The sequence below is a fragment of the Nelumbo lutea genome, chromosome 1 (assembly GCF_056320005.1).
Source record: "Nelumbo lutea isolate HS-2025 chromosome 1, American lotus-T2T, whole genome shotgun sequence".
NCBI classification, from domain to species: Eukaryota; Viridiplantae; Streptophyta; class Magnoliopsida; order Proteales; family Nelumbonaceae; genus Nelumbo; species Nelumbo lutea.
The window spans coordinates 186,880,179-186,894,445 of record NC_142684.1 but is presented as its reverse complement, the minus strand read 5'-3'; the positions used below and the strand labels follow the sequence as shown (position 1 = coordinate 186,894,445).

Genomic DNA, 14,267 nt, shown 5'->3' with positions numbered 1-14,267 from the left:
TATTTAAACTAAACAAGGACTATTTTTGATAAATATGCAGCACCATGAAAATGGAGGTGCATGAAAAGTCTGAATGGGGTTACTATTTGTCAGCGCACCACCTTTTCATATTGTTAATGTGGCTAATGTCTTTTATGTAAAAGTGCTTGAAGTTCCCTCAGAAAATTTAAAATACCCTGGATCTTTAGAAGGATTGTTATATTTTATAATCATTAGAAGATGATATATATTGTTAGTAAGGATATAATCTCACTCCTCTTATAATCTGAAATAAGCCATTTATGGACCAAGCCCAGTAGACGAGAAGACACTGAGCTTTTGAGGTCTTGTCTTTAAAGATCAAGACTGTTTGGTTCACGCTGTGGTCTACCAGGCTGTTAAAACAGCTGAAGGCTATTTTCAGTGCGGAAAGACCAAAAGCTTCATTTGAAGCTTCCTTATTTTTGGCTTTTTTGGTCTTTCTGCGTGCTCATCTTCGAGTCTTTTGGTCTACGTGATACCAAACAGGAAAAGACCATATTTTGGTCTTTTGAGCTTCCTGCAGACCGAAAGACGCACCAAACACCACCTTAGTTTTCAATTATTCAGTTATCTGATATTTGCATTCAAATCACATGTGCAGTTTATACCATATTCTTTTATAGAAAAAGAAGCTAGCCATGTGGAGGGTTTCAGTCCAGAACTAGCACTTGTAACCATTGGAGGAGGAAAGGAGCTAGAAGAAAAACTTGTGGTAATTTTCTTTCTTCTATCCTAGCATTTTGATGGTTGGTTCCTTTTCAGAAAAGTTCATGAGAAATCGTAGCCTGAGTTTTGATTTTGTTCCTTTCACTTGCACTTTTGAGGTACTGGCAGGTACGACCTACTAGTGAAACCATTGTCAATCACATGTTTACTCAATGGATTCATAGTTACCGTGATCTCCCTCTCATGATCAATCAGGTGCTTTTTTTTGTTGCGTAGTCTAATTATTATCATACTTTAAAAGTGGAATTTTACTACATTGATCGAAAAAAAAGTGGAATGTTACTAAGCTCTTTTTATGTTCCATCCCTTCTAGTGGGTGAATGTTACAAGGTGGGAATTGCGGACAAAACCATTTATTAGGACACTTGAATTTCTCTGGCAAGAGGGTCATACAGCTCATGCAACTGCAGAAGAGGCAGAAAAAGAGGTTTGCATGATATTTACATAATGATTTATCACAATAATTCATGATTGTGACCAATTAATTAATGGTATCAATGGACTGCAGGCACTGCAGATGATTGATGTCTATGAGAAATTCGCTTATGAGCAAGCTGCAGTACCTGTTATTGCAGGTCGAAAGTCACAGCTTGAGACATTTGCTGGTGCATCAAGAACTTATACAATTGAAGCCATGATGGGTGATCATAAGGCTCTACAAGCTGGAACTAGCCATAACCTTGGGCAGAATTTCTCCCGTGCCTTTGGAACACAGGTCCAAAATGCTAGTTGTAACTTTTCAAGTGATCAGAGATATTAGCCAAAACATTTGAAACCTAATATGAATGTGGGACTTTGTGTTTATTTAAACTTCTTCACTCTTTGTACTATAACCATTCCCCTGCACTTTAGTTTTTTATGGTATGTTTACAAGTAGCATACTTCTGGATCCACTATCCTGAATTTTCATCTTCTCCCTTTATTTTTGTGGGATTGGCATTCGCCATTATAATTGGTGATTGGGTGCCATGAATTAATTTCCAACTTTCAACATTAGTTGAAAGGATGTTGGAATTCATCTTGTCCTAGCTATCTACAAGTAAGCATTTAGATTTTGACTCCTCAAAAAAGCAAAACCTTTAGAAAGGAGGTTGTCCAATTATCAGGAGGGTGAAGTAGAGTCCATTGGTCTTGGTGGAAAGAAGTTTGAAGGAAAAATGTATAAGAGAAAAAAGTCTAGAACAAAACCTTTAGCAGAAGATGGAGATGACTGAGGTTGAAGAGAGAAACTCTGAGACTAAAGATATTGATGATACCTTGAGTGTTGCTTTGAAGGATGGGGTTATCATTGATAGAGTTGAGGGTACAATAGATCTGGAAACAGTGATAAATATAGAGGTGGAGGTGAGCTAAGTTTTGGGTTTGAACAGAAGCAGATATGAAAGACGGTGATCAAAGACAATAAACGGTGGTGAACGATGACAGTGAAAAGTGATATTGAACAGAGGATTTGAATAGAGACTTGGGGTTGGTAGCTGTGATGTAGCTAGTCCCAATGTCGACTTTGACAAAGGGTGTGTCTGTTAGGGAAGCAGGTAAGGTGGAAGAAAGATCGGAATTTCTAAAGAGATGCTTAGTAGGTAGATTTGTGCACTTGGACCCTTGCTATAATAGAAATGGAGAGATGGGTGAGTGCTGAGTGGAGAAACCTGAGTTTATCTTGTGTTCGTAGGTTGGGGGTGCCTTTGTTTCTCTTTAGCTTCAGGTGAAGAGAAGACATGGAGGAGGCCTTAGTGATGAGACCAAAAAGAACCCTATTTTTATCCTCTAATATTCACTCTTTTATATTTATTTATCACTTAAATGAACTCATTACTCTTGTATTTCGATTTAGGGCAATAAAGAAGGCAATTGGAAGAAAACAGGACAAATCGGGTGATTTTGCACAGTTTCGGCGACAGTCAGTAATTTGGGCCTAACTCTTAATTCCGGACACCGAATTAGACAATTCAAGAAGCATTAGAAAGATGAAAGGAAGGCCCACAACTTTTATGTTTTGGGTTTTGATAGATTCGGCACGCATCGAGTACGAAAACGAGCCCAAAGTCGGAGCAAGTTCGCAGCCAGGCCCATTTCACAACTTAAGCCCAACTTGCAGAAGTAGCTGAAGCAGCCCAACTCGAATTCAAGAGTTAAGAGTCCGAATTTCGAATGTAATCTCCAAGGAGAGAGTTTTATCAGATCTAAATTCTTGAATGTAATCCTAGAGAGATAAGAAGATTGAGATTAGAGCATTAGATAAGAGATAGGATAGGATTAGTTCAAGATAAGATCAAAACTCCCTAAGGATAAGATGATCTCCTAGAAGGAGTTGGAAAACAGCCCTCTCCTTTAGCTATATAAAGAGGGGGGCGAACCAGCTCTAGCAATCACTCATTCCAAGATCCAAGAGATCATCAAGAAGATCAAGAAGCAAGAAGGCAGTTCGGCTATGGAGAAGAAGAGCATGGAGATTGCGCAGATCATGAGTAGCTAAGCTTCTTTTTCTGGTTCAAGGGGGGAGGTTCAATTGTGTCATTGTGAGGTTCTGTAGTTACTTTATTTTCTTTCTTTTTAATTCAAGTATTCATTGGTTCTTGTGCACACTTTTATTGGATGTTAATGTTAATTAGTCTGACAAACTGAATTAATGTTGATTTTCCTACTGCTATCCATGACTTCGGTGATCCGTAATTGTCACGAATAATGGTACAAGTAGCAATTAGGTTGTTATCTTTTTGGGTCAATTGTTCGTGACAGCCTTTAACCAATGTTTTAACATGGTTCAACCTAAAAGAATCGATGGAACAAAATTCAGTAATTGTAGCTATCTCAATTATTGTTATTTTGGTTTAACTGTTTTTACAAATCTTAATGCTATCATTGTTTAACATGGAACGCTATCGTACCCAGTTGAGTGGTGATAAGTGTTGATTGAATGCTGGGTTTGGTCAACTGAATTAGGAAAACACAAGGTTTATTATGGCTATCCTAATAAATCTAAGGTTAAATGCTTGAATTGCAAGAATGCTGAATTGTACCTAGGATCGATGGCCAATCGATTCAACCCGAACCCTTGAACCAGAATTTGGTAAGACTGATTTTCTCTTGTTTGTTTAGTTTGTTATTCTTTTAATTTTAGTTATTTAATTTTCCCACACAATTACTTTATCCATTCGGCTAAGAAATTACTGATTTGCTCCCTGTGGGATTCGACTTAGAACCACTTTTACTGCAAATATTTTATTGTGGGACTAGTAATAATTTTGAGGGATTCGACAAACCCGTCACTTAGCAAGGGAAGGGATATGGAGAAGAAAGAACCCATAATTTTATTTTATTTATTTATTTTTTTTCAGTAGATGGCTGTCCTTTTTGAGAAAGGATGTAGAGAAAATGAGATTTGTTTGGATAAATGCCTATGCGATACCATTACATGCCTGGAATACAAAGGTCTTCAGAGCCACTAAAATTGTTATAGGAAGCTTTAGAAGATTTGATTTTAGGAATAAAAGGTGGGAAAACATACAGCTTGCAAGAATACTAATTGAGACCGAGGGTGTAAATTTGATTCCAACTTTGCCAGATCTGTTTTACCTTGATGAGGTCTTCAAACTTAGGATCGTTATAGCTGGTGAAGACCCTTTGTTTTGTGTGAAAGATCAAAAGGCAGCAAGAGAGGCATAAAAAATGGCCAGGTTAAAGAAACCTCCTGCTTTTCATCCTACTCTGAGAGAGATGCAGAGAAAGAGGTTTTTCAAAGTTGAAAGGTTAGGGGCTTGTGTTGTAAATTTTGGGTTTCCCCAGACTGAAAAGGCTTGAGGATTTTAAATTTTGGACCTGGCTCAATTGATAAGAGGTTTTTATTTGATGAACTGAGTTGGGTCGATTCAAAGGCTGGCTTGACACTACTGCGGTCCAAATCTATTCTTTTTCTTGAACAGGGACTTATCGAAGGGGAGCCAAGGCCTAAAAATCATAGAGGCCACCGAAGAAGGTCTGAGATGACTTCAAGGGAAGATGATGAACGTGTTTGGAAGGGGCGAATTCAAATGCTTTGTTACAAGATACTCCTATGCTAATGGTGACTGCTTTGTGAGTAGGCGAAATGCTTTCGAAGAAAACCTAAGAGATCAAATGGTTCTGGACAAGACAAGTGAATACTGAAGAGGCAAAGGTTCACAAAGATTTCGGAGTTGTTTCCACTTCACCTTGTGCAAGAAAAGGTGTGGAAGACACTTTTTTGCTCTTTGGGATGGAGAAAGAGTTTGTTGACTGCATGTCCTCCAGTTGCAGTGTTGTGGAACACAAGTGTTCCTTGGAGGTAGGCTACATTGATTCCTTCAGTTTCTTTGAGTTCAATATGGGGAAGAGCTTTGAGAGTAAACTGTAAACAATGAAAGGAATTGGGGCTTGATTCTTTATCAATTAAGGGTATGGATTAGGTCCTAGTGCTGAATCCTGTTGTTGGTGGGGGAAGAATGATGAAGGATCCAAAGTCCTGTTTGGCTTAAATTACTATTCCAGAGGAGAAGGGGTTAAAGGATGAGGGAAGGACTAAAGGAAAAGGCCAAACTGATGGGAGGAGCTAAGAGCTTGCTGATTGGGGAAGGGGAAATAAAGAGGGAGGAGCTGGATCAGTTTGCTGTGGTGTTTGAATATCAAGTTGGGGGGCTTGCTGAGTGGCCTCCATATTTGTGCAGTAGAAATATGGAGGCCAATAATTGAAAGAGCGGAGAATAGGTTGGAGAGCTGGAAAGCAAATATCTTTCTATGGGGGGCAGAACTACACTAGTGAAGAGTGTTCTTACTAGTTTACTGACTTATTATCGATCTTTATTGAAGATTCTAGCAAAGATGGTGGAAAAATTTGAGAAGCTTCAAAGGGATTTCTTGTGGGAAGGGGCTGGGGGAGCTAAGAAGTTTCATTTGGTGAAGTGGGACAAGGTATGTAGGCCAAAAGGGAATGGTGATTTGGGTATTAGGAGGGTCAAAATTTTCAACAAGGCCCTTTTGGGAAAGTGGCTTTGGAGGTTTGAGCTAGAAAGAGAGAGGGGGTCTCTTTGGAGGAGGGTTGTAGTTGGGAAGTATGGATTGGTGAGATTTGGGTGGGAGTCAAGGGAGGTCTCCAACTCTTATGGGGTGAGTGTCTGGAAAGGGATAATGCTGCTGTTCAATCAAGAGTTTAAAGCTTCAGTTACGTTCAAGTTGGGTGATGGGTCAAGGATAAGATTTTGGGAGGAGTGGTGTGAAGTAGGGAAGCTGTGTGAGGTGTGCCTGAAGCTTTGCAGGTTGACTGAGCATCACATTAAAGTTGATCAATGCTTTGAACTGAGGGGAGATCAGATTGTATGGTGCCCCAAATTCAGAAGATCACTGCTGGATCAGGAGATAGAAAAATGTGTTCAGCTGCTGGAAAGTTATAGAAGGTTAAGGTTTCATCTTCCTCGAGGGATGGGCTGTGGTGGAAAGTGCAGGAATGGGGTCTGTGAAATCCTTCTACTTGGCGTTGGTGAAGGATCAGCTGGTCTCAGATCATGTGTGTGTGGGGGGGGGGGGTCGGGGGGAATCCTGTTCCACCTAGAGTGGAAGCATTTGCTTGGACAGTATTCTAACAGTTGACCACTTAAAAGTAGAGGATTCTGTTTAGAAAATTTGTGTTTTGTGCTGCTTGGATGAAGAGACTGTATTCTACTTATTCTTTTCTTGTAGGACTGCAAGCATCATTTGGAAATTCTCTTCCTCTCTATTTGGGCAAAGAGTATTTCAGCCAAGGTCGACAGCAGAAATTTTCTCTTCTTGGCCAAGATTTGGAGGAAGCAGGAAGCAAGGATACTTTGGAGCTTCCATTTCCTTTGCTGTGTGCTGGGTCCTGTGGTGAAAGAAACAGAAGGCTTTGTGAAAATAAAGCTAAAAATACTGAAACACTGGTGGCTCTGGTGGGGAAACTAGTAGCAGATTGGGTTTGGGTGCTTCCAGATTTTGATCAAGTCAGTAGATCAGATTTGGGGGAGAGCTTCTGGAATGTGCTTGAAATTCAGTCTTTATAATCTGTTTCAGATTTGTTTCAGTCTATGTTTTTAGATCAGAGTTGTTTTGTTCTGTAAAGCTAGGTGCCGTCTTGTCACCTATTGGACTGTATCTATCTTTTTCTGTTTAATGAATTTTATTTTCTCTTCAAAAAAAAAAAAAACTGATGGGAGAATGAAAGATTCTTACAGAACAAGACCTTTGGCAGAGACTGTAGTTGAAAGGATTCAAGATGGTGCTATTTCTTCCGATGAAGAGGGAAGTCTGAGCGAGGAGGATGAGGAAGAAGTTTGTATAGATGAGATGGGACACCATCAGATTGACAAAGCTGTTGATGTGACTAAAGTTGTAGACATGGCTGTGGATGTAAGTAAAGCTTCAGGCTTGTTTGTTTTGGGAAGAGAGTCATTTACAAGGAAAATGTTCCAAGATTTGGAGGGATGCTACATGTGTCTGAAAGGGAGAGTGCTGGAGATTTTCAAGTGCATTCACTGCCAATTGATGAAGACCACACTAACTAAACCACAGCTAGTTTGGAAGAGGATGTTAGTGAAAAAACTGAAGCTTTGGTTGATGCCGAATTATTTGAGAAAAACACAATGCTGGAGTTGGAAGGGATTAATGAGAACCCCCTATTGCTCATTGGAATTTTGGAAGTGTTTTTTTTTTAATCAATAACTATGAAATGTATTAATTAAGATTAAGAAAAATTACAAAGCAAGGGGGCTTGTTAGAATTCAGGTCTGCCTTAGAGTTCAGCCTGACTAGGTTCAGTTTTGTAGAAGAAGAAAGAGTGATAGAGAAAGAGAGAAAGAGAGAAAGAGAGAAAGAGAGAAGAGAGAATTCTGGTTCGAACTGAAAGAGTCAACTTGACTTCTCCCATTTGGCCAGTAAGTATTTATATTATTATTAAAAAGAACTGAAAAGACCTATGTGCCCTTACTTAAGTTAAGAGCACATATTTCAACACAACATTACAGATCAGCAACATCAATCAAGGTATAAAGACAGAAATACCCCTACGCTAACACTCCCCCTCAAGTTGGTGAGTATATTACATATGTAGTCCACTCTTCCCCGACTCAATCCTTTTGTAAATAGGTCAGCCCACTGATTTCCTGTATTAACATGTGTAGTGTCTAGCTCTCCATTCAACACCTTCTCCCTCACAAAGTGACAGTCAACCTCAATGTGCTTGGTTCTTTCATGAAACACTGGATTAGAGGAGATATGAACTGCAGCCTGATTATCACAATAGAGCTTCATTGGAGTGTTAATGTTGTACCCTACTTCCTGTAGAAGGTTCCTTAGCCACACTAATTCACAAGCGGTATGCGCCATAGCCCTATATTCTGCCTCTGCACTGCTTCTTGCCACAACCGTCTGCTTACTTTTCCATGTCACCAGGTTACCTCCCAATAACGTGCAATAGCCTGTAGTAGACCGCCTATCAGACATAGAACCGGCCCAATCAGCATCAGAATACCCTTCTATTTCAAGTTTTCTCCCACTCTTGTATATCAGACCGCGACCCGGGGCCCCTTTTAGATACTTCACAATTCTCAGAACCGCATTCCAGTGAGGAGTCAGAGGTTTTTGTACGAACTGGCTTACCACAGTAACTACAAATGAGATGTCTGGTCTAATAATGGTTAGGTAGTTCAGTTTGCCCACAAGTCGTCGGTATCTGCTAAGGTCTTCAAACACTCCACCCATATCACTGCTTAGCTTGGTATTTGTGTCCATGGGTGTTTCAGCTGGTTTGGCACCCAACAAGCCTGTTTCTTCCAGCAAATCAAGCACATACTTCCTCTAGCACAAGTTAATCCCATACTTGGATCTCGCTACCTCTATCCCCAAGAAGTATTTTAGTTTACCCAGATCCTTTGTCTGAAAGTGATCCTGTAGATAAGTCTTCAGCCTATCAATACCAATGTTATCATTCCCAGTAATAACAATATCATCTACATACACCACCAACAGTATTTTTCCTCCCGGAGAGTCATGACTAAATACAGAATGGTCAACCTTGCACTGTTTCATGCCAAACTTCTTTACCACCTCACTGAACCTACCAAACCATGCTCGAGGAGACTGTTTAAGCCCATATATAGCCTTCCTTAGTCTGCATGCCTTACCATCCTCCCCCTAAGCAACAAACCCTGGAGGTTGCTCCATATAGACTCCTCGAGTAAGTCACCATGCAAAAAGGCATTCTTGATATCAAGCTGATATAGTGGCCACTCATACATGGCTGCAAGAGATATCACAACACGAACTGACCCTATCTTAGCAATCGATGAGAAGGTCTCTGTGTAGTCAATGCCATAGGTTTGGGAGTAACCTTTTGCAACTAATCGCGCTTTCAGGCGTTCAACACTACCATCAGGCAGGTACTTAACCTTATAAACCCACTTACAACCAACAGCTTGCTTCCCAGGAGGAAGATCAGCGAGGTCCCAAGTATGATTATGATGAAGGGTTGAGAGTTCTTCTTCCATGGCATGGCACCACCCTGGAGAGGCAAGGGCTTCCTGGACATCTTTAGGAACAATAACTAATGATAACAAGGTAACAAACTGGTGATGGGAAGCGGAAAGGTGAGTAAGAGAAACATAATTAGAAATGGGATGAAGGGTGCAAGTACGTTTACCTTTCCGCAAAGCAATGGGTAGATCAATCTCTGATGCCAAGTGGGGTTCTGGTGCCGGATCCGTCAACGGAGATGTAGCCAGAGGAGTAGTAGCCGGTGCACATGGGTGATGTGTATACACATGACGGATAGGTGGGCGTTCAACAGGTGGTGGCACCGGAGGCAATGATTTGGTCACAACTAGAACAAACTGAGGATCGACAACGGGAAGTGGAAGGGGAGGAGGTGATGAGGAGGAAGAAACATCACCAGACCCCAAAAAGAATGGAGTAGACTCAAAGAAACTGACATCAGCACACACAAAGGACCGTCGAGAACCAGGATGGTAACACCTATACCCTTTCTGGGTCCGAGAATAGCCAAGGAAGATGCACTTGAGAGAACGGGCATCAAACTTGTCGTTCCCAAGACCCAGATGATGGACAAAACAGACACACCCAAAAACTCTCAGCGTAAGAGGGAACGGAGACAAAGAGGGAAACAAGACCTGAAACGGAGACTGACCATCAAGGATGAACGTGGGCATCCGATTAATCAGAAAACAAGAGGTAAGCACTGCATCACTCCAAAAAGGTTTGGGAACATGCATGTGATGCATTAGGGATCTTGCTGTTTCAAGGAGATGGCGATTCTTTCTCTCAGCCACCCCGTTTTGTTGTGGGGTGTAGGTACACGAGGTCTGATGTATAATGCTGTGTTGGTCCAAGTATTCCTGAAATGATGAGGATAAATATTCACGGCCATTATCAGAACGAAAAACTTTGATGTGGGTACCAAATTGGTTACGAATTTCAGCATAAAATTTTTGGAAACTGGTAAACAATTCACTTCTTTCTTTCATTAAATAGAGCCACGTCATCCTTGAAAAATCATCCACAAAAATGACGAAATATCTGTATCCATTATATGACATTACTTTATAAGGACCCCAAACATCTGAATGAACTAAAGAAAAAGGACTTGACACACGGTTATCAACCCTAGAACTAAAGGGAACACAATGGTGTTTCCCAAACTGACACGACTCACAATCCAAAACAGAAAGCTGACTCAAGGACGGAACCAAGGACTTCAAGACTTTGAGTGACGGATGACCAAATCGGCAGTGCCACTGGAGAGGAGAAAGAGATGACTGGAGAGCTGTTGAAGTTCTACCACCACCACCGTCAAGATAATACAGTCCACCTGCTTCATGCCCTCCACCAATCTTCATCCCCGTCTTGAGATCCTGAAAGACACACATAGAAGGATAAAAGGTAACGGAGCAGTTAAGTGATTTGGTCAGCTTACTAACAGACATAAGGCTAAAAGGCAATTTAGGAACATACAGAACTGATGAGAGGGATACAGGATCTAGGTCAACATTACCAACACCACAAATTGAGGATGTGGAATCATTAGCAAGGGTGACAGACTGTGATGTTGAGCAATGAGATAAGGAGGAAAACACACCTGGAGTTCCAGTCATGTGATCGGAGGCTCCAGAGTCAATGATCCAGGGATTGAGTGTAGATGCCAGACAAGCCATACGCGAGTGAGCAAAAGTTGTCGTGTTCTGCTGTGATTGGATAAACCTCTAATATTCATCACGAGGAACACTCACCATCTCCTTCATGGGACCATCTGTGGATGTAGGAAGCAACTGGTCAGATGAATGATTCTCCTGTTTAAAACTGGAACTTGAGTCACCGGTCGCGGCATGATTGGCCCAGGTTGAGGGAGGACCATGTAAATCATAACAATAGTTGATGGTATGTCCATCCATACCACAATGAGTGCACTTCCTCGGGCCTGAGCTACGTCCTCTACCACGGGCTCCCCCTGAATCTCTGCTCCCAGTATGACCACCACCACGATTATAAGGAGACCCAGCGTTGCCACTTCGGCCATATGCAAAACCACTACCAACACCACGACCAGACTGAGCTCCCCGAGCTCCACCTCTACCACCACGGCCTCTCGATGTAGCAAAGGCCGATCTATCTGAGATATTAGAGTTCTCAGTAGGTCCAATAGAAATCCTCCGAAGTCGAGCAAATACCTCTTCTAGGGACGGAAGAGCTGATCCCCCTAATATCTGAGCCCGTATTGGTCATATTCAGACTTTAGTCCCACAAAAAATCTAGTCACATCAAGCTGCTTTCTCTGTTGTTGTTGAATCTTGACATCAGAAGTGAGAGGATGATAGACATTCAACTCATTACGTATGTTCCTCATGTTGGCATAGTACTCCTCAAGACTCTGATTGCCCTGTTGTAGATTAAAGTACTCTTGATAAAGCTAATAAACTCTGGTTGTATTGTCCTGCCCCGAATACAATTTTTTCGCATGGTCCCACACGTCTTTGGCAGTATCAAGGAACATGAAGTTCACACTAATCCTGGGTTCCATACTGTTCCACAACCATGTGATGATCTGAGCGTCCTCTTGCTCCCAATCTTCATACTCGTGAGAGTCAGAGGAGGGTTTCTCCTCTCTGATATGTTTTACCTTCTTCTTTGCCTTTAGAAAGACTTCAACGGATTTAGGCCAAGGCATATAATTCTCTCCATTTAACTTAATGGAGGTCATCTGAACATTCAAGTAGTCTGTAGGCACCATCACACTAGGTTTATAATCATTACTATCTCCCATTATGTTATCACCAATTCTGCACACTTGCTGAATTCTATTATCACTGAGATCTGCACACTACACACCACTAGGTCACACCTGTCACACTGATTGCAGCACTAATTGTTGCTGGAATGTGTGCTCTTTACACCACAAACCCTGCTCCTACAACTACCTGAAATCTCACCACTATATGATCATATCTCTTCTTTCAACATGCACAAAGAAACCAGCATAAACCCTAGCTCTTACTGGCCGAAACACTAGCAAATGATCTGAAACACACCTCCTATTTAATCCATAACTGATATCAAGAACTGAAATCTCTTACCTTATCGCTGAAGTAACACCCATGCGAGCAGGAGAGCAGTCCACACACAACAGTCACACACAGTTCGGCCATCTATTCTTCCTCTACTAGGAGAGGGCGATCTCAGAAATCACAGCAACCGACCGCATACGACCTGATTGGAGGCATAGAGACCCCCAAGGGAAGAGGGCGATCACTCCTTTTCAGCCCTTTCCCTTATCTCCAATCGAACACAGAAAAAAAAGAGGAAAACCCTAGATAGGGTGCGCAGAGAATGAACCCTAGGCAAGCAGAAATCTAGGCAGATTTAACCTGCTCTGATACCATGTTAGAATTTAGGTCTGCCTTAGAGTTCGGCCTGGCTGAGTTCAGTTATGTAGAAGAAGAAAGAGTGATAGAGAAAGAGAGAAAGAGAGAAGAGAGAATTCTGGTTCGAACTAAAAGAGTCAACTTGACTTCTCCCATTCGGCCAGTAAGTGTTTATGTTATTATTAAAACATAACTGAAAAGACCTATGTGCCCTTACTTAAGTTAAGAGCACATATTTCAATACAACATTACAGATCAGCAACATCAATCAAGGTATAAAGACAGAAATACCCCTACGCTAACAAGGCTAAACAATCTTAGTTCCCTAGAACAATCATTGAACACCAAAATACAATTACAATACGACCCAAAATATAGAGTTTCTGTTCACCCCTTGCCTAGCTAGACCAGCTACCAGTGAGTTTGCACTTCTCTTTACCCATTTGTACTGAATTCCATATCCTAAAGTTATCCTCTTTTAACCAGTTCACCACAACTTCAGAGTCTCCTTCTATGATCAGCTTACTAAATTGCCTAACCTTGACTCTTTGTACCCCTTCAAGAGCTGCAAGTGTCTCAGCCCTCAAGGAATCTCCCTCCCTTATTGGTCCAGAAACATAGCTAACAGATTCCCATGTTCATCTCTTATTGCTCCCCCTATTCCGGATGGCCCCGGATTACCCATACTACTGCCATCAAAATTCAGTTTAACAAAACCATGAGGTGGAGGAATCCAACAAGAGTTTGATGGCTTCTTAGCTGAAGCTAATTCTGCAATCTCCTTGTAGTTTTTTAGCATCTCATCTACTGAGAATTCTGCAAACAATGCCAAAGTTTTCAGCCAATTTATCACCCTAATATGGATGACCTCCAATATTACTTCCAAGCTTCTCTCCTTTTTTGAGAAGATCCGTGAGTTTCTCTCGGTGATTTAAAAGGCGTGCCTCAGGTGCGCCTAGGTGCTCAGGCGAGGCACATTTTAGGGTAGGTGCCTCACCTAGGTCCTAGGCGCAGCCCATTCAAAAGGTGCACGCCTGGTGCCCCTTGCACCTTAGCCTAGGTGTGCGCCTTTTGAAAATTCGCTCACTTTGCTCGATCACCGAAGCTTCAAGAATCCCTTATTTGGTAATGTTGTCCATTCATTCATCTTAATAAAATATCTTCTTAAAAGCATTTAAAACTATAAAATTATTATTTTTTGTGTGAAATCTAAGAATTTAAGACCCTAACATGGACTTGTTTGGGCTTGCCTCGAGGGGCGTGGCACAAAGGTGGCTCGTAGATGTTTTATATGTTTGATTTCATTTTTAAATTCTCATTTGAATATGCTTTACATATTATATTTATGTATTTTAATTTTAGATAATAGGTTTTTTAAAACATTTATTTTAAAACTTAAGTTAATATTTGTATTAATATTATGTTATATAATTTTTTGATTTTTTTAATTTTTTTTGAAATTTTTAGCTTTTTTTTTTTAAATTGTGCGCCTTGCCTCAAAAAGGCGCACGCCTCGCCTTGTGCCTCTGGCGCAAAATGGCCCTTGTGCGGCGCTTTTAAAACATTGGTTTCTCTCCTCCCAAACAGTCCAACAAATTGCAGCCCTCATACATCTCCACATAATCT

General features: G+C 41.1%; 1 protein-coding gene across 2 annotated transcripts in view; it reads left to right on the top strand.

The window, feature by feature from the left end:
- OVA6 (Class II aaRS and biotin synthetases superfamily protein) overlaps positions 1-14,267 on the top strand; it is a 36,793-nt gene that overhangs the window by 2,729 nt on the left and 19,797 nt on the right. For both annotated transcript variants that reach the window (XM_088961581.1, XM_088961580.1), the window contains exons 4-7: positions 623-733; positions 856-942; positions 1,061-1,174; positions 1,256-1,462. In XM_088961581.1, coding sequence (XP_088817707.1) covers positions 623-733; positions 856-942; positions 1,061-1,174; positions 1,256-1,462 — 519 coding nt within the window. The remainder of the gene's footprint in view (positions 1-622; positions 734-855; positions 943-1,060; positions 1,175-1,255; positions 1,463-14,267) is intronic.